Raw genomic sequence first — 20,639 nt, forward strand, 5'->3', positions numbered from 1 at the left:
GGAAAAACCAAGGTAGAACATACAAGGTAAATGTTAGGGCACTGAGGAGTGCAGTAGAACACAGGGATGGGGGAATACAGATACAAAATCCCTAAAAGTGGCGTCACAGGTAGATAGTGTAGTAAAGAGAGCTTTTGGTACACTGGCCTTTATAAATCAAAGTATTGACTATAAGAGTTGGCATGTTATGGTGAGATTGTATAAGGCATTAGTGAGGCCGAATTTGGAGTATTGTGTGCAATTTTGGTCACCGAATTACGGGAAGGATATTAAGGTTGAAGGAGTGCAGAGAAAGTTTACAAGGATGTTGCCGGGACTTGAGAAACTGAGTTACTGAGAAAGGTTGAATAGGTTAGGACTTTATTCCCAGGAGCGTAGAAGAATGAGGGGAGATTTGATAGAGGTGTATAAAATTATGATGTGTACATTTACAGTGAATGCAAGCAGGCTTTTTCCACTGAGGTTAGGGGAGAAAGAAACCAGAGGACATGGGTTAAGGGTGAAGGGGGTGAAGTTTAAAGTGATTATTAGGGGGAGCTTCTTCACACAGAGAGTGGTGGGAGTGTGGAATGAGCTGCCAGATGAAGTGGTAAATGTGGGTTCACTTTTAACATTTATGAAAAACTTGGACAGGTACATGGATGAGGGATGTATGAAGGGATATGGTCCAGGTGCAGGTCAGTGCGACTAGGCAGAAAAATGGTTCGGCACAGCCAAGCGGGGCCAAAAGGCCTGTTTCTGTGCTGTAATGTTCTATGGTTCTATAAAGACTAGCCAAGTTTGCAGCAGGCTCTGAACCAGCTGGAAAAATGGTCTGAGTGGCAGATAGAAATAATGCAGTGTGAGGTGTGACACTTTGAGAGGACCAACCAAGGTAGAACTTACACAGTGAACCAGTAGGGCAGTGATCAGTGTAGTAGAAAAGAGTGATCAGGGAATACAGATCTGTAATTCCTTAAAAATGACGTTATTGGTACGGTTGTATAATTGGCCTTTGTAACCAAAAGTATTGAGTACAGGAATTGGGATGTTGGTGAGGACTAACTTGGAGCATTTTTGTGCAGGTTTTGTCACCCACCAACAGGAAAGATGTCAATAACATTGAAAGAGTGTAGAGAAAGTTTACAAGAATGTTGCCAGGACTTGAGTACTATGTTATTGGGAAAAGTTGAATAGGTTAGGACTTTTCTCCCTGGAGAGGGGAGATTTGACAGAATTATTTTGTACAAAATTATGAGGGGTATAAATAGGGTAAATGCATACAGGCTTTTTCCACTGAGATTAGATGAGACTAGAAGTCGATGTCTTGGGTTAAGGGTGAAAGGTAAAATGTTTAAGGGGAACAAGAGATGGAACTTCACTCTGTCTGGTGCCAGCGGAAGTGATGGATACGGATTCAATTTCAATAGGACAAAATTTTAAGAGATTTTGGGTAAGTACATGAATGGGAGGGGTATCGAGGGTTATAGTCCTGATGTAGATTGATGGGACTAGGGGAATAAAAGCTGGCACAGACTAGATGGGCTGAATGGTCTGTTTCTGCAGTTTAGTGCTCTGTGACTCTATGTCCTTCAATAGTTTGGTTTCACATTTAATGTTCTCTTTATTGTTCTCTAATGTTATTATTTTTTGGCCGTACTTTGAATTCTAAAACATTCCTAAACCTCAGGCTTCTCTGACAAGGAATATCTTTATAACAATTTTATTAATTTCAGTTTGTCAAGTAATAAGGTTCTGTTGGGTGTCACATCCTTTGAGGAATCTTGTCTGGTAATCATGCGCAAGTTTTAAATATGAAGTGATAACGGTCTCTGATGTGTTAGGCGAGTTTCAGATCTCGCTCAATGTTTTACTGTGCAGCCATGAGTTAGGATAGCTATGGATAAAAGAACCATCACTGAGTTTTGTTTTTCTAATAACATGGGTTATAATAATATTCAATATGTTTCTCAATCAAAGAACAGCTTAACTTCCATCAGCTTTGTGAACAATTGCCACAATGGGTGGGTGATTCATTATACCTGGTTTGCAATGAATTTAACAGCATGAGGATCTGTAATGCAGTTCATGTGGATCTACGTGAGGTTCTATGTGCTTACGTGCGCCAGTACCTGTGAGTACCAGTGGAATGGGTCTGCAGGGCTGAAGGCACATTCTACCATCTGGCAACTTGGTTCATGGCTGCATTCCCGACTTGCGAGCTGTTCGGTATCCGAACGGAATGATGCTGAAACCTGGAGAGAGCCTGTAGGGAAAGAAATTATTTACAAATTGGATGTTTCCAAACCAGCAACATTAAATGCCAGTGGCAATTTACAATGCCAGGATACAGTGCTGCGGCTGAATTTCTGTGCAGATGGATCTAATCATAAAAGTTTTACTTGCTCTCCTGATCAGCATTTGTTCTACAACCTAAAGGAATAGACACAGAACAATACACAGGCATTGTGATAATTTTCTAAGGGGGAGAAAGCTGTTGCAAAACTACTTTAAAAACCTGATTATTAATTAGCCAGGCTGATTGGATGTTTTACAGAGTAATAATCCTTTAAAAGAATGAAAAATTGATTGCAAAATCTCATTTTGCTGATGAATGGTACATTACTAATTAGCCACAGTATTTAGTTCCTGTTGAGTTGCCATGTTTGTTGTTTTATTTTCTAGCCTGGTTAAGATTTGGGGACAAACTACTGGGTGCAGTAAGAATTTTCACTTGTGCAGAATGTTCACATGAGCAATATCTGGTCAACAGTGAAGTGGCTCTTCATTAGATTCAGATAGCAAATAGGCCTTAAGAAAGATTAAGGACATTAGGTGAAAGCTGAAAGGTTTAAAAGAAGTGTTCAGAATCTGAAGATTGTTGGCAAGGCCAGTGCTAATTGTCCATCCCCACTCGAGAAGATGGTGGTACGTGGCCTTACCAAACTGTCGTGAAAGTAGTGAGAGCATTCCCACAAAGATTTTGGATAAGAAGTTCCAGCATTCAGACCCTATGTCGATGAAGGACCGGTGATACATTTTCAGCCCAGGAGATGTAGTGCAGGTGGGTCTTTCCCAGTGCATTGGAACCCTTGACTATGCAGTTTGCAGTTTTGGGAGGTGCTGACGTGCTGTGAGTACACTTTTGTGTGCCGGTGTGGATGAGGTGTTAATCAAGGAGGCCACTTAGTCAGGGATCATTAAACTTCTTCGATTTATTTTTGTTTGGAGGTACAGCACGCAATGGGCACTTCTGGCCCTTTGAGCCTCGTAGTCCAGCAACCCCGGATTTAATACTAGCCTAATCACGGGATAATTTACTATGGCTAACTAACCTGCGCCTTTGGACTGTGGGAGGAAGCTGGAGCACCCGGAGGAAACCCACACATTTCACGGGGAGGACTTACAAACTCCTTATAGAGAACGCCAGGATTGAACTCCAAACTGTGATGCCTCGAGCTATAATGGCGTCGCGTTAGCTGCTACGCTACCGTGACGCCTTCCTGAGTGGAGCTGGAGCTACAGTCGTCTGTTTAGAAAATCATGTCATTCTTCTGACTTGTAAACGACAACAGGTAACTCACTCAGGACAGAATATACAGTCTTGTTCTTGAGCTTCCCTATTTTTATGTGGCAGATCCTCTTGATTTCTGGTTGTTGGTGACCGCCAGAATGTTGGTGGGGAAATGGACAATGGAAGCATCATTAAGTACCAAAGACAGGCATTTTCTCATTAGAAATGAATATTGCCTGACACATTCGAGGCACACGCCTGTTGCCCAGGATTTGATACATGCAGCCAGGGACTGCTTCGTTTGTAAAGGAGGCAAACAGCCCTTTTTTCTGACCTTGTAATGGAAGGCAGTTTATTAGTGTAGTCGCTGAAGATGATTGGACCTAGTTGGTAGGTTAATTGGCCGGTTGGTATGTTAATTGGTTATTGTAAATTGTCCCGTGGTTAGGCCAAGATTAAATGGTGGGGGGTGTTGCTGGGCAGTGTGACTTGAAGAGCTGATATTGCTGCTCCTCAGTTACGGCTGGCGTCGAAATGAAATCAAGATATTGCAGAGTAATCAGCAAATCCTGATGTTTGACCAGGAGCATTGCCATTTAATTATTTGAGAGTGCAGCTTGCGAAGAGACTAGGCCTCCACAGGGCACAGTGTTAATGGCAGGATTCTCAGCAGTGTGGAGGAAAGGAGGCTCCTGGGGTCCCTGAATCTATAGATCCCTTGAAGTTGATGGGGTAGTTGAGATAATGTTGCACGGTAATCTAGTTAGAACCACTCGGAGTTCCTCATTATAGGAAGGACATAGAAGCTTTAGAGAGGGTGCAGAGGAGATTTAGCTGCATGATGGCTGGATTAGAGAGCATGACCTGTGGGAGAGGTTGAGTGAGCTAGGGCTATTCTCTTCAAAGTGAAGCAGGATGAGAGGCGGCTTGAGATGACACTTCTCGATCAGCTTTTGAAGACGTACAGGCAGAAGCTGAAACAGGAGGCGACCATAGTAAAAACCATCCACTGTTGGTCCGACCAATCGGCCTCCATGCCGCAGGACTGCTTCGATGTCTCCCGAGTTCACGGATGGAGTCACATGCTTCATCCAGAAGTGCATCGACGATGTTTTCCCCCAGGAGACGGTCAGGGTCTTCCTGAACCAGAAACCATGGGTCAGTAGTTCTGTGCGAGCAGCACTTAATGCGCGACACAGAGCTTACGCTGCTGGCAATCAGCAGGAGCTCAAGAATAGCAGCTACAATCTGCACAAAGCTATCAAGGCTGCGAAACAACAATGCGGGGACAAGATTGAGTCAAGATTCACAACGAATAGCACACGTGACTTGTGGCGAGGGTTGTATACCATCGCAGACTTCAAAGCCAAACGTTGTGATGCTGCCAACATCGCAGTCTGTCTCCCAGATGAGCTCGATTGCTTTACGCTCAGTTCAATGTTGCTAACACTGAGCCTCTGAGGAAAGCCAGTACTTCAACCTGTAACCTGGTCATCTCTGTGGTGGAGGTACACAGATCTTTCTAACGAGTGGACAGTCGCAAGGCTGTGGAACCGGACGGCATCCCAGGGCGAGTACTCAGGATGTGCGCGGCACAACTGGCAGGTGTGTTTACAGAAAATTTTAACCTCTCCCTCTCCCAGTGTGGAGTGCCCTCCTGCTTCAAATTATCCACCATCGTCCCTGTACCAAAAAAGACCAGGGTAACATGCTTGAATGACTGGTATCCTGTCGCACTCACCTCAATAATAAGCAAATGCTTTGAGAGGCTGGTCAAAGACTACATCGGCAGCTTGCTGCCACCCAAACTGGACCTCCTACAATTCGCCTACCGACACAACTGATCGACAGACAGCGCAATGGCCGCTGCTCTATGTACCGTTCTTACACATCTGGAGAAGAGGGATGCTTATGTGAGAGTGCTGTTCTTGGACTACAGTTCAGCATTCAACACCATAATTCCATACAGGCTCGACAAGAAGCTCAGAGACCTCGGCCTTGACCCTGCCTTGTACAGCTGGATCCTAGACTTCGGCAAGTGGTAAGAGTGGGCCCCCTCACCTCCACCCCTCTGACCGTCAACACAGGAGCCTCTCGGCAGCTGTGTACTAAGCCCCTTCCTTTACTCCCTGTACGCCCATGACTGTACCGCCACCCACAGCTCTAATCTGCTAATTAAATTTGCCGATGACATTACATTGATTGGCCTAATCTTAAACAATAACAATGTGGCCTACAGGGAAGAAGTAATCTCTCTGACACAGTACTGTCAAGAAAACAACCTCTCCCTCAATGTCGCAAAAACAAAGGAGCTGGTTGTGGACTATGGGAGGAATGGAGATAGGCTTTACCCCTATTGACATCAGTGGATTGGGGTTGAGAGGGTAAACAGCTTCAAGTTCCTCGGCATCCACATCACTGAGGACCTCACGTGGTCTGTACACACCAGCTGTGTGATGAAAAAGGCACAACAGCGCCTCTTTCACCTCAGAGGGTTGAGGAAGTTTGGTATGGGACCACAAGTCCTAAGAACTTTCTACAGGGGCACAATTGAGAGCATCTTAACTGGCTGCATCACTGCCTGGTATGGGAACTGTACCTCCCTCGATCGCAGGACTCTGCAGAGAATGATGCGGACAGCCCAGCGCGTCTGTAGTTGTGAACTTCCAATGATTCAGGACATTTACAAAGACAGGTGTGTAAAAAGGGCCCGAAGGATCATTGGGGACCTAAGTCACCCCAACCACAAACTGTTCCAGCTGCTGCTATCCGGGAAACGGTACCGCAGCATAAAAGCCAGGACCAACAGGCTCCAGGACAGCTTCTTCCACCAGGCCATCAGACTGATTAACTCACGCTGATTTAAGTGTATTTCTATGCTACATTGACTGTTCTGTTTATTATAAATTATTATAAATTACTATCATTGCACATTCAGACAGAGACGTAATGTAAAGTTTTTTATTCCTTATGTATGTGAAGGATGTAAGAAATAAAGTCAATTCAAATCAAAATGGTAAGAGGAATAGACAGAGTGAATAGATTAAAAATTGTTTAATGACATTTTCAGTACACAAGTGTAAAAGAGACTAATATAATTATGCCAGATCTGATGCAGAACAAAAAGAAACACAATATGATAAAGAATAATAATAATAAAATACAATAACTATAAATACATAAGATAGCTTATATCCATAGATTGTATGTCCATAAAGTGATACTAGGCACAGGAGTGTCTGTACCTAAGGTGACTCTGACAGGAAATGATAAAAGTAGTGGTGGTTGGGGGTGTGGAGGAGTGGGTTCATGGGCGGAGGTGTTGATCAGCCTCACTGCTTGGGAAAAGTAACTTTTTGGGTCTGGGGGTCCTGGCGTGGACAATACGTAGCCTACCCCCGGATGGTAGTGAGGCAAACAGGATGTGTGAGATCCTTCATGATGTTACTGGCCTTTATCGAGCACCTTTCTGTATGAGTTGGCTGGTACCGGTGATGTATTGGGCAGTTCTAGCTATCCATTGTAGAGTCTTCCCATCCATAACAATGTAGTTTCTGTACCACGCAGTGATGAAGCATGTTTGGATGCTCTCTACTACGCATCTGCAGAAGGACGTCAGTATAGATGTGCATATTCCGGCTGTTTTCATCCTCTTCAGAAAGTAGAGGCACTGGTGAGCTTTCCCGCTTTGTTCAGAATGTGTACTCGGACCATGAAAGGTTGTGCAAGATGTGCACCCCAGGTGCTTGAAACGGCTCACAGTTTCCACTGATGTAAGGAGTGGTGTGAATGGTGCGGCTCTCCTGAAGTTGGTAGCCATCTCCTTTGTCTTGTTGCCAGTGAGGACGGGGTCACTTGCCCGGCACCAGGCCTTGAGCTCTTCCATCTCTCTGTAGGCCGTCTCGTGGTTGTTGGTGATGAGCCCCCACCACTGCTATGCCATTGGTGAACTTGACAATGTGATTACTTGGGTATTTGGCCGTGCAGTCGTGTATGAGCAGAGTGTACAGCAAGAGGCCCAGCACACAGCCCTGTGTTGAGGATGATGGGGAGGGAGGAGCGGTTGTACATCCTGACTATCTGAGGTCTGTTGGTTAGCAAGTCCAGCGCCCAGTTGCACAGCGGATAGCCAGCAACTTTTTCCAAGATGGAAGTGGCTAATACAAGGGGGCAAAACTTTAAGGTGATTGGAGGAAAGTATAGAGGGTCTGTCAGAGGTAGCTTTTTTACAATGGTCTGTGTGTGTGTGTGGAACGTGCTGCCAGAGGTGGTGGTAGATTAAGATACATCAGGGATGTTTAAGATAAGCACTTGGATGAAATAAAAATGGAGGATTATGTGTTGGATTGCTATTGGAGTAGGTTCCAAAGTTGGTACTACATTGTGGGCAAGGCCTGTACTGTGCTGTGTTTTTCTGTGTTCTATATGTTATGATTCTTAAGTTTGGATCTACGTAATGAATGGAGATCGTGAGACTGACAAGTTATTATTTTGTTGTGATGCATTTGGCTGATTGCAGTGGAGATGGTTGTATATCGCATGCAGTTCATTCTTTCTTGCTGCCCAGATGTTTTTGCATTTATTATTTCAATAAGCAATTCTTCAATTGGAAAGTTAATTTTTAAATGTTATCCTCCTTTTAGTAATTAGTTTTCTGTTCAGTAATTGGTGTTTATAAGACCATAGATTATCACAGCTTCCTTGACTACACCATCCCCAGCTTCCTGTAAGGACTCAGGTTTTCCATTTTCCCCACCTGAAGCTGATAGCTTCATTGGTGTTTTCATGGCGTCGTTTACTCGTCCACATTGTTGACAGAGCTGCCAAGTGCACTTCCCTTCACTATCCCTTTCCCAACCAGAGCATGGATAGGGTTCCTCTCATGTCACATCCCAACCCATCGCATCCAGCGTACAAATCAACATTTCTGAAGGCTCTCAGCCCGAAACATCGACTGTACTCTTTTCCATAGATGCTGCGTGGCCTGCTGAGTTCCTCCAGCATTTAATGGAGCTGTGTGCTGAACTCCTCCTGTTCAAAGTCATGGGATGCCAACAGTAGTGTAGCGGCTAGTGAGGTGCTACTGCAGATCGGGGTGTCAGAGTTCAGAGTTCAATTCTGGCAACTTCTGTAAGCAAGCTTGTACATTGCTTCCTCCGCGCACGTGTGCTTCCTTCAGCTGTTTTCTCTGATTTCTTTCCACAGCCCAAAGGTGGACTGGCTAAGTAGGTTAATTGGTCATTGTAAGTTGTCCGGTGATCAGGTGAGGGTTAAATCGGCGGACGGCATGAACCAGAGAGCTGATAGGGCCTATTCTGCGCTGCAGCTCTATATTAAATAAAAAATCAGATTTATTGTCATGTGGCCGTTGGAAATCTGTCTCCCTCCTATTGCAGATGCATAAATCAAATTCCATAATGGTAAGAATGTCCTGGACAAATAATTGGTGGGTAAGGTGCGGTAACAAGTTCACCAACATGCACAAAGTGCTGGAGGAACTCATCAGGCCTGGCAGCATCTGTATAAAAGAAAACAGTCAATGTTTCGGGCCAAAACCCTTCGACAGGACTTGATGTCAACTGTACTCTGTTCCATTGATGCTGCCTGGCTGGCTGAGTTCCTCCAGCATTGTGTGTGTGTTGCTTGGATTTCCAGCATCTGCGGATCTTTTCGTCCCGTCTTCAGGTTCTCCTTTCAGGCAATGAAACAAGGAAGAAGACCATGGAGAGTTGGGCTTTTCTCTGGTTTGTGATTGGGTAAAAAGTTCACCAACCGCTTACTGAGTAAAATTGAAATAAATTTTATTATCGAAGTCAGTATTTGTCACCGATTACGATAAGATTTTTTTCTTTGCAAGCATTCACTGTACAATGTAGAAGTACAATAGATACTGAAAAACTGTACACAAAGACTGACAAATTGTGCAAATACAAAAAGGAACAAGTATAAATCGATTTATCAATCTGAGAACATGAGTTGTAGGGTCCTTGAAAGTGAGTCCATGGGGTTGTGCTCATTGATCAGTTCAGTGTTGTGGTGAGTGAAGATGTCCACGCTGGTTCAGGAGCCTGATGGTTGAAGGTTAATAACTGGTCCTGAGCCTGTTGTTGTGGGATCTAACCCTCATGTACCTCCTTCCTGATGGTAGCAGTGAGGAGAGAGTATGGCCCTGCACTGAGAAGCAGCATTGGGTCGTTTTTGTTAACCTTGCATCTAGAAAAACAGTATCCTTTCCATTACAGACTGCCAAAAAGATAGAGAGACAACCGAGCCTATGTTCGCAGCTTTCAATGATGAGAGTGAGAAACAGTATGGCCAGTACAAGTGACACCGACGATGGACTGTCTAGTTTCCTACATGGTGGTTCTACTGCATCATCAATCCGTGAGCCCCAAATAAATGGCACTTTCCTTCACTCTTCTAGCATGTTATAAAAAAATTCACTGTTTTTTTTTAAGATGTGAACTCACACACAGTCTAACTAATGACCAAAGTATGAATCGGCTTAAAGAGGATTGCTTATTTTGGGCCAAACCATTCCCATTACAATGAAGCGGAAATTTTAGTACCCTTCCTCCGGTATCTAAAATCTATGAAAGGACTTTAACATAAGCTGTTGTACATAAAGCTGACCATAACTAGTAATGATAGCTGCTCCAGATCCTATTCAGGAACCCACTCACTTCCAGTCTGATGTATCAGATACTGAGTGCTTTCTAAATATTTATTCCATTCTAATTCCAGTTACATTTTATGCTCATAGCCACAACTGACCACAGTTCAGATAATATGCTTTTGTAAGAGTTTCAATCAGCATTGTGTTAAAATGATTTCATAGAACATAGAATAGTACAGCACAGTACAGGCCTTCGTCCCACAATGTTGTGCCGACCCTTAAACCCATATAACCCCCCCCAACTTAAATTCCTCCATATCCCTGTCTAGTAGTCTCTTAAATTTCATTAGTGTATCTGACTCAGGCAGTGCATTCCACGCACCAACCACTCTCTGAGTAAAAAACCTTCCTCTAATATCCCCCTTGAACTTTCCACCCCTTACCTTAAAGCCATGTCTGCCTGTATTGAGCAGTGGTGCCTTGGGGAAGAGGCACTGGCTGTCCACTCTGTCAACTAGACCATAAGACATAGGAGCAGAATTAGGCCATCTGGCTCATTGAGTCTGCTCTGCTATTCAATCGTGGCGGATGCTCTTTTAAAAAATCTCCTCCTCAACCCCAGTTCCCGGCCTTCTCCCATAACCTTTGATGCCATGTCCAATCTCTGCCTTAAACACACCCGACGACCTGGCCTTCACAGCTGCATGTGGCAACAAATTCCACAAATTCACCACCCTTTGCCTGAAGAAATTTCTCCGCATCTCTGTTTTGAAAGGGCGCCCTCTTGTCCTAGAACGTCCTATCATGGGAAACATCCTTTCCACATCTACATTGGATGTCTTTAATTACTTAAAGGACAATAGTTTATGTTAACGTCCTTTCATAGATTATATTTAAAGATCTTAGATACTGGAGGAAGGGTTGCACATTGGTGTCTGAAATGACTGAATTACTCACTAAATTTTCAGAGGAGGGGTTCTACCTTCTTTTTTGTTGTAAAATTGAGTAAAACAAAAAAAAAACTGCATTTTTTTGTACCCTGTCGTCATACAGTAACAAACTTGTAACTTGAAATCTGATTTCAGAATGACAAAGCAGATTCATTCTTTTTCGTGTAGCCCGACTGAAGGAAGCTCTGCTGCTTCTGTCTTCTGACCTAATTCTGTACGAGTCTGTACGTATTCAAGGTCATAGTGGTAACTGTCTGCTCCCTTGTGTGTGCCTGTGAAATTTTTGTGTCTGAAGTTAACACTTTCTACTGTTCCCATTTTCTAAAAAAGGCACTAACCTACAAGACCGTTCTTATTTCCCTGATTGGAAACAACTGCTTCTTCATCCTCGGCACACTTGCAGCTAACTACATGGTCCCGCTCCGTGAAGGTGAAAGGTCTTTGAGTCAGTACAAATGCACAATTTATGTTGTTCTAATAAAAGTGAAGCTTTGATCAAATCCCAGAGTCTTAGGAGGAAGGTATCTTTTATCATTACTCTTAAGATCAATCTGTTAACCAAAGGGCCCTTGGAAGGATTTGTAATCAATGGGGCAGGGTGAGCCACTACTCAAGGTCCATAAGACATAGGAGCTGAATTAGGCCATTCAGCCCATCGAGCCTGCTCCACCATTCCATCATGGCTGATCCAGGATCCCACTGATCCCCACAGACCTACCTTCTCGACATATCCTTTGATGCCCTGACCAGTCAGGAAAATGTACCCACAGACTTGGCCTCCACTGCAGTCTGTGGCAGAGCATTCCACAGATTCACTACTCTCTGGCTAAAATAATTCATCCTTACTTCTGTTCTAAAAGGTTGCCTCTCAATTTTGAGGCTGTGCCCTCTAGATCTGGATACCCCCACTGTAGGAAACATCCTCTCCACACCCACCTTATTTAGTCCTTTCAGCATTCGGTAGATTTCAATGAGATCCCCTTGCATTGTTCTAAATTCCAGTGAATACAGGCTCAAAGTTGCCAAAAACTCCTCACATGTTAACCCTTCATTCCTGGAATCTCCTTTATGAAGCTCCTCTGGACTCCCCCCAATGACAACACATCCTTTCTGAGATATGGGGCCCAAAATTGTTGACATTGCACCAAGTTCAGTCTGATTAGTGTCTGATAAAGGCCCAGTATTTCTTCCTTACTTTTATATTCTACTCCCCTTGAAATAAATGCCAACGTTTCATTTGCCTTCTTCACCACAGACCCAACCTTTAAATTAACCATCTGGGAGTCTTGCATGAGTACTCTTAAGTCCCTTTGCACCTCTGATGTTTTAATTTTCTCTCCATTTTGATAAGAGTCTGCACTATTGTTCCTTTTACCAAAATAGATTATCGTACATTTCCTAACACTGTATTCCACCTGCCACTTTTTTGCCCATTCTTCCAATTTGTCTAAGTCCTGCTGCAATTGCATTGTTTCCTCAGCACTACCTACCCCTCCACCTATCATTGTATCATCCAGAAATTTTGCCAGAAAGCCAACAATTCCATGATCCAAATCACTGACAAACAATGTGAAAAGCAACGGTCCCAATGCTGACCATTAGTCACTGGCAGCCAACCTGAAAAGGCCCCTTTTGTTCCTATTTTATTCCCATTCGCTGTCTCTTGCTTGTCAGCCATTCCACTATGCATGCCGGTATCTGTCCGGTAACGGCAGTGCTTGTCTGGCATTTTATCTTGTTAAGCAGCCTCATGTGTGGCACCTTATCAAATCCCTTCTGAAAATCCAAGTAAATGACATCCACTGCCTCCTCTTTGTCCACCCTGCTTGTTACTTCCTCAAAGAACTCTTAACAGATTTGTCAGGCAAGATTTCCTTTTACAGAAACCATGCTGGCTTTGAGCTATTTTGTCATTGGTCTCCAAGAACAACGAAACCTCATGCTTAATAATAGACTCCAACATTTTTCCAACTATTGAGGTTAGGTTAACGGGCCAATAATACTTTTCTTTTGCCTTCCTCCCTTCTTAAAAAAGTGGAGTGACATGTGCAATTTTCCAGTCCTCCAGGACCATGCCAGAATCAAGTGATTCTTGAAAGATCATGACCATTGCATCTGTTATCTCTTCAGCATCCTCTCTCAGGATTCTGGGATGTAGTCCATCTGGTCCAGGTGACTTGTACATCTTAACATCTTTCAGTTTGGCTAGTGCTTTTTCCTTTGTAATAGCAATGGCTCTCACTCCTGCTCCCTGACGCGTGCCTCTGGCAGACTGCAGGTGTCTTCCACAGTGAAGACTGATGCAAAGTACTCATTAAGTTCATCCACCATTTCTTTGTCCCCCATTGCTACCTCACCGGCATCATTTTCCAGTGATCCAATATCACCTCTTATCTCCCTTTTACTCTTTATATAACTGGAAAAAAACTTACAGTATCCTGCTTTATATTATTGGCAAGTTTTCCCTCATATTTCATCTTTTCCCTGCATATAGCTTTTTTAGTTGCCTTTTGTTAGATTTTAGAAGCTTCCCAGCCATCCAACTTCCCATTCAGTTTTGCTACCTTTTTTTGCCCTTCCCTTGGCTTTTAGACAACTTAACTTCCCTTGTCAACTACGGTTGCCTAGCCCTGCCATTTAAGAACAACTACTTCTGTGGGACGCATCTACCCTACGCCTTGTGAACTATTCCCAGAAACTTCAGCCACCTCCACTCTGCTGGCAAACCTGCTAGTATCCTTCTCCAGTCCACCTGGGCAAGCTCCTCTCTCATAATTCTGTAATTCCCTTTATTCCCTTGTGATACTAGTACATGTGATTTATGCTTCTTCCTCTCAAATTGCAGTATGAATTCAATCATATTATGATCACTGCCTGCTAAGAGTTCCTTTACGTTAAACTCCCTAATAAGAGCTGGGTTATCACACAACACCCAGTCAAAGATAACCTTTCCCTGAATAGGCTCAAACACAAGCTGCTCTAAAAAGCCATTTTGTAGGCACTCAACAAGCTCCCTCTTTTGCGATCCAACATCAACCTGAATTTTCGAATCCCCTTGCATATTAAAGTCCCCTATTACAATTACGTCATTACCCTTATTACATGCCTTTTCCAGCTCCCTTTGCAATCTCAACCCCACATCTTGGCTACTATTCGGAGGCCTATATATGATTCCCATAATGTTTTTTTTACCCTTGCAGTTTCTTAACTCTCCCACAAAGATTCAACATTCTCCAACGCTATGTCCACCTCTTTCTAAAGATGTAATTCCATCTCTTACCAACAGAGCCACACCACCACCTTTGCCTTCCTGCCTGTCCTTTCAAAACAAAGTATATCCTTTGAAGTTAAGCTCCCAACTATGGCCTTACAAGTCATGACATGTGCCACGGGTTTGTCCTCCTTATTCTGAATGCTACGCACATTTAAACTCAGCACCTTCAGCCCAGCGTTCTTCACCCTTTTGAATTTTGCCGCTCTGCATTTGTACCCAGTCATTGTGTTCTCCTTCCTTACATTCATGTTGCCTCCATCATCTGCTGGCTCATCCTCAGCTCTGTCATCCTGGTTCCCATCACAGGCTCATGTCCTAGTGTAGCTTTTTAGAGCAAAACTGATTGCAGTTGCATGGGACACTAATTGAAGAGGGAGTGAATATTGTTTTTTGCATATTATATAGTAAACCGTGCCCCCTCTTTGCTGGAGTATTTAACCATCCAGTGAACTCTTGCTGGCCCTTGGAAACAATGCAGTTTATGAAACTCCTTCCACTTATCGTAAAGATAATGAAGCAAGGATTGGTTATTTTGCCTAATTTGTAACCCCAAACTGAAGCATATTTGAATGATTACGTTTTTTTTCAATGAAAACAATACCTGGTTATAATCTTTCACATGCATAAAATAAGATTACATTTGTAAAAGTGGAATTTTGACTAGATTTGAGAGGTTGCTTATCATTTAGATCTGAACGTGTTTTCATCCCCCTTGACAAGACTGAGCCATGCTTTACCTATTGAAAAAGAAGGAAAATTTACATCATTCATGATTGTATTTGGAGAACTTGCAGCCAGCCTCCTTTTTGCTGCCTTCAAATGTTTTTGTAGAAATATTTAATATTTCAAAATCACTTGTTGCAGAGTGGTCATTTCTGAAATCGTAATGCCTGTAGGATAAGTTTCTATGCCAGCGAGTTTGGTCCTTGGCCTGTGGGATTTCCATACAAGTGTTACAGTTTTCATCTGGGCAGAATGCAACTTTTGCAATGCCAGTAAAATATACACAGTGCATATATAAAGTATTCACACCCCCTGCTTGGAAGTTTTCATCTTTTATTATTTTATAACATTGAATCACTTCTTATTTTTGACACTGATCAACTCTTTCATGTCAAAGTGAAAACAAATCCCGACAAAGTGATCTAAATTAATTAGAAATATAAAACACAAAATAATTGATTGCATAAGTATTCACCCGGCCCCTCCCCCTTTAATATGACACACCAAATCATCACTGGTGCAGCCAATTGGTTTTGGAAGTCACATCATTAGTTAAATGGAGATCACCTGTGTGCAATCAAGGTGTTTCAGTTGATTGGAGTGAAAATACACCTGTGTCTGGAAGGTCCAACTGCTGGTGAGTCAGTATCCTGGCAAAAACTACACCATGAAGACAGAAGAACACTCCAAGCAACTCCACAAAAAAGTTATTGAAAAGCACAAGTCAGGAGATGGATACAAGAAAATTTCCAATTAACTCAATCATCAAGAGATGGAAAGAATATGGCACTGCTGTAAGTGAGTTGTAAGCTGAGTGACCGTGTAAGAAGGGGACTCGTGTGGGAGGCCACCAAGAGAACTCTGGGGGAGTTACAAGCTTCAGTGGCTGAGATGGGAGAGACTGCTCATACAACAACTGTTACCCGGGTGATTCACCAGTCACAACTTTATGGGAGAGTGGCAAAGAGGAAGCCTCTGTTGGAAAAAAAAAACTCCCATGAAATCTCAGCTAGAGTTTGCCAGAAGGCATGTGGGAGATTCTGAAGTCAGGTTCAATGGTCTAATGAAGCCAAAATTGAGCTTTTTGGCCATTAGTCTAAACATTATATTTGGCATAAGCCAAACACCTTACATCATCAAAAACACACCATGAAGCGTGGTGGTGGCTGCATCACGATGTGGGGATGCTTCACTGCAGCAGGCCCTGGAAGGATTGTGAAGGTAGGGAAATCCTGGAGGAAAACCTGATGCAGTCTGCAGGAGATAAAAGATTTGTTTTCCAGCAAGGCAATAACCCCCAAGCATAGAGCCAAAGCTGCACAGGAATACATTGAAAACAACAAAGTTAATGTCCTGGAGAGGCCAAGTCAGAGTCCAAACGTCAATCCAGTTGAGAATTTGTGGTAGGACACTCACGATCCCCATGCAATCTGACAGAGCTTGAGCAGTTTTGTAAAGAAGAATGGGGAAAGATTGCAGTGTCCAGATGTGCAAAGCTGATAGAGATCTATCCACACAGACTCAAAGCTGTAATTGCTGACAAAGGTGCGTCTAGTAAATACTGACTTGAAGGGGGTGAGTACTTATGCAATCACTAATTTTGTGTTTAATAATTGTAATGAATTTAGACTGTAGAAATTTGTTTTCACTTTGACACGAAAGAGTTTTCTCTGTTGATCAGTGTCTGAAAAGTCAAATTAAATCCACTGTGATTCAATGTTGTAAAACAATAAAATATGAAAACTTCAAGGGTGGGGGCAGGTTGCGAATACTTTTTATAGACAGTGTATATTGATATGTTAACAGAAACTTACCCAGGCATGAGCATGAAAACCTGGCGTGGCTTTGTCCGTCTGTTGGAATTACTAGTCAGAGATACCAGTTGAGAGATTAACAATGAGCAGTTGTGTTGTTTTGAAAATTTGGATTTGATGACTGAAATTTGCATGTGAAAACACCATTTTTACTACTGAAGACCAGATCTACCTGCTCTTTCCTACAATAAGCAGGCTACACCTAATGGTGAATCAGCAGTGATATTTTGGCATATACATATAACTGCCATTGTAGCATTGCTATTTAGCAAAATGGAACACACAGAAAGTTGTTTTTCTGAAGCAGTAAAGATCTTTATTGAACTTGGTCATGTCACATTGTGAGTTGCTACTTCAATGTTCAGAGTTGTTTAAAGTGTGTACATTTCTTTCTCAAATGATATCATGATTTTGGATTGTTCTAAAAGTTTGCTCATCACAAGACTAGTGCATGTTGTATTTGGAGTGTATCTCTTCATGAAATGTTAAAATTGAATGTATTGCTTTCACTTTGGATAGTAATGACTATAGAAGATTTACTAATGCAAAAATTAAGTTTGATTGTATAACTTAGAGCAGTAATTTATTAACAAATATGTCCGGCTCCATTTATACAGCAATCAATATTAATGGTTGGATAAAAACATCTCGCTCTGCAAAGATCTTAGGTTTTATGTCAGCCAATGGAAGTTTCTCAAAGTCTTAGATGACATGTTGCATCACAGGAGTCTTCATAGAGATGTACAAGCTTGTAAATAGTTTAGATACTTACACAAAATGATACAAAATGTGAAGATAACACTTAAAGATGTAGAAATCACTGGCTTTGAGTAGCATGAGCAGCTTCAATCAGTGCGCGATCATAAGGAATAATTTGTGAGAATGGGGAAGGAGCAGAGTGTTTGGAAATGAGAATAAGATTTGCTGATTTGTACCTGATGAGCAGAATGGATACCCCTTGCTATATTCGTTCCATGAAGTTACACAGAGTGGCTTCCACTTTCCAAGCAAGAACAACATGTAATTAAAAATGAGTAAGAACCACAAATAGCATACACAAAATTTGAATTGTTGATTAACATTTTCGCGCAAGTTATTGGCTAACATTTGAAAATTGAATTGCAGTGAAGTCAGATGGAAATATATTCCATGACTTTCTGTAATGTGCATCCTGCTGTATCTCTGCTTGGTTCAGGTTTTGCTTTCTCTTATGGATGAGTGGATGAATTGGTAACTCTACAGCAGGTACATAGGATAATTGGTTTCTTCAGTGAGCAGAGCAATTGACTATGAGCTTCTTAACTGAAGTGAGGGGGGAAAAAGGTGAAACAGTGAAGTTACTCCTAGTGAGATAGAAAAAATTTTTGATTGAGAGACAAAAAGGGACACAATCATTTAAAAAGGATCATTTTTATTATTTAACCTTGAAGAGTAATTAAAACCTAAAAGACTAACTTTTACAAAATTGTTTGTCAGTCTTGAAGGTTGGTTGACAGTAAATAAATTTATAACTGGCAAAGTTTTGCAAGTAGTTATATCTTCCCCTGAAGTACGGAAATATTGCCCAGTTAAAGAACACATATAATGAGCGAGGCTGTAAGATCTTGCAGATTATTTTTGTAATTAGTTTTTTTTGTATGTATTATTGCTAGTTTGGTTGACAGCATTTGATTGCAGAGGTTTTTTATTTTTTGTTTCTGTTTCTTCTATGCACAACAGAGAGGTCCCCATATTCTAAGACTTCAGGAAAAATGAGACCCATTGAGGAGAGTATTGAGGATGATGTCTTTGAGCCACCTTCACCAGTTGTCCATGCTGCTCCCAACTGGTCCTGATCTGAGTGTACAAGCTTCTTACAAGCAAGTTTTATTTTGCCTTTAAGCAGTAAAGTATTGACACACAGCCAGCTACAGGGACCTTGTAATGCACACAAAGATCGAGAAATTGACATATGTTCATTCCCTTTATCACCTCATCACTGTCTGACACTTTCCTGACTGTTGATTGTTAAATAAAGCACTTCAACATAATATTGCTTGAGCCTTTGCAAGCAACCAAGTACTCATTAACACTCAAGGCATTTCATTGAAGCACCATCTCGTTTAATGCCTTCCCTGTGAATCACGTTTTGATTTAAGATCTGTAATTGCAAGAAACATTAAAGGCAGATTCATTATGGATCAGGGTCAGTGACAGAGCTGTTTATTCTTGGTGTAAAAATAATCTCACACACACCTCGATGATTTTGTTGTATGCCAAAGTCAAGTTGAAAGTCATTTGTGCAGTCTAGGCCACTTAAGATGTTTTGGCCTAGAAATGAGCTGCTTATCAAAGAACTTTGTGCTGCCTGCATAAGAAAAGATTCATATTATATAATGGTAAGTTTGTCTGTAGCAATTTCTTTTTTTTTCACTCGCCTTTGCATTTGCAAAGTGCTTTGGTTATTGCAATGATTTACAGCAGCAGCAGCAATCAATGATTGGGTTTCAGTCTGCGCTGCTGCCTATGAGGAATATGTACGTTTTTTCTGTGACTGCGTGGGTTTTCTCTGGTTTCCTCACACAGTCCAAACACATACAGATTTAGGCTTTGTGTTAAGTAACTTGTAAGCATGCTGTTTTGACAGAACTGGGGTGACACTTCCAGGCTGCCCTCAGCACATCCTTGGGATGTGTTGGTCATTGATGCAAACATAAGAAATAGGAGCAGGAGTCGGCCATCTGGCCCATCGAGTCTGCTCCACCATTCAATAAGATCATGGCTGATCTGATCGTAGACTTATCTCCACCCACCTGCCTTTTCCCCACAATGCTCAATTCCCCTACTGTGAAATAATCTATGCAACCTTGTCTTAAATATATTTACTGAGGTAGTCTCCACTGCTTCATTGGGCAGAGAATTCCACAGATTCACCACTCTGGGAAAAGCAGTTCCTCCTCATCTCCGTGTTAAATTTACTCCCCTGAATTTACTCCCTTGAGGCTATGTCCCCTAGTTCTAGTCTCACCTACCAGTGGAAACAACTTTCCTGCCTCTATCTTATCCATTCATTTCATAACTTTATGTTTCTAGAAGATCTCCTCTCATTATTCTGAATTCCAGTGAGTACAGTCCCAGGCGACTCAATCTCTCCTCGTAGTCAACAATACATTTCACGGTGTTTCAATGTACGTATGACAAATAAAGCTAATCTTTAAGATCTTAATCTTTAGTTTTCCCCTAGATTTGCTGGTGGCTGTAGAAATCCTCAAATTCTTATCCCAGTTCCTGTAAATTTGCGAACTAGACCAGGATATTTGGAGTCAAGGTATCAACTTTCCTAAAGCCTCTGGGTTGAGACATTTTGATTCACTTTCCCTCACTCACAGAACTGCAAAGATGAAGATTACATAGGGAATGATTTCACCCTATTAATGACCAGCACAAGCATGGTGTTGGGCTACAGAGGTTGCTGGTCAAAATTCCACGGTGACTAGAAATGACCTGAAAATATCAAAATTGTTTAACAGTGGATTATCAATTTTCACTCTAACATTGAACTTCAAAGCCTACACAAAAAAGTCCTTTTCATTTTTATATATATCAAAAAAGTGGTTATTTGAAAAGGGGTTATAAATAACGATGTTCAAAGATCCCTTTATCTTGAAATTAAGGTTCAGTTCACAAGAAACTGTTAATTTGTTGCGTGTGTGTTTTGGCATCTGGGCACCACTGACTGGATGAGCATTTATTTTCTCTTCCCAGTTGTTCCTGAGCTGAATGATGTAAT

At 42.1% G+C, this 20,639-nt stretch overlaps 1 protein-coding gene across 4 annotated transcripts in view; it reads left to right on the forward strand.

Moving 5' to 3' along the window:
• Positions 1-19,048, forward strand: part of bves (blood vessel epicardial substance) — a 59,229-nt gene extending 40,181 nt beyond the window's left edge. For 2 of the 4 annotated variants that reach the window (XM_059983032.1, XM_059983029.1), the window contains 2 exons: positions 9,736-9,877; positions 18,590-19,048. In XM_059983032.1, the coding sequence (XP_059839015.1) occupies positions 9,736-9,877; positions 18,590-18,705 (258 nt within the window). In that variant the 3' untranslated portion in view covers positions 18,706-19,048. Of the gene's footprint in view, positions 1-9,735; positions 9,878-11,389; positions 11,505-18,589 lie in introns of all 4 variants that reach the window. The other 2 variants (XM_059983031.1, XM_059983030.1) reach the window with 2 other exon arrangements.
• The last annotated feature ends 1,591 nt before the right edge of the window (positions 19,049-20,639 follow it).

The sequence above is a fragment of the Hypanus sabinus genome, chromosome 10, assembly GCF_030144855.1.
Source record: "Hypanus sabinus isolate sHypSab1 chromosome 10, sHypSab1.hap1, whole genome shotgun sequence".
Lineage (NCBI taxonomy): Eukaryota > Metazoa > Chordata > Chondrichthyes > Myliobatiformes > Dasyatidae > Hypanus > Hypanus sabinus.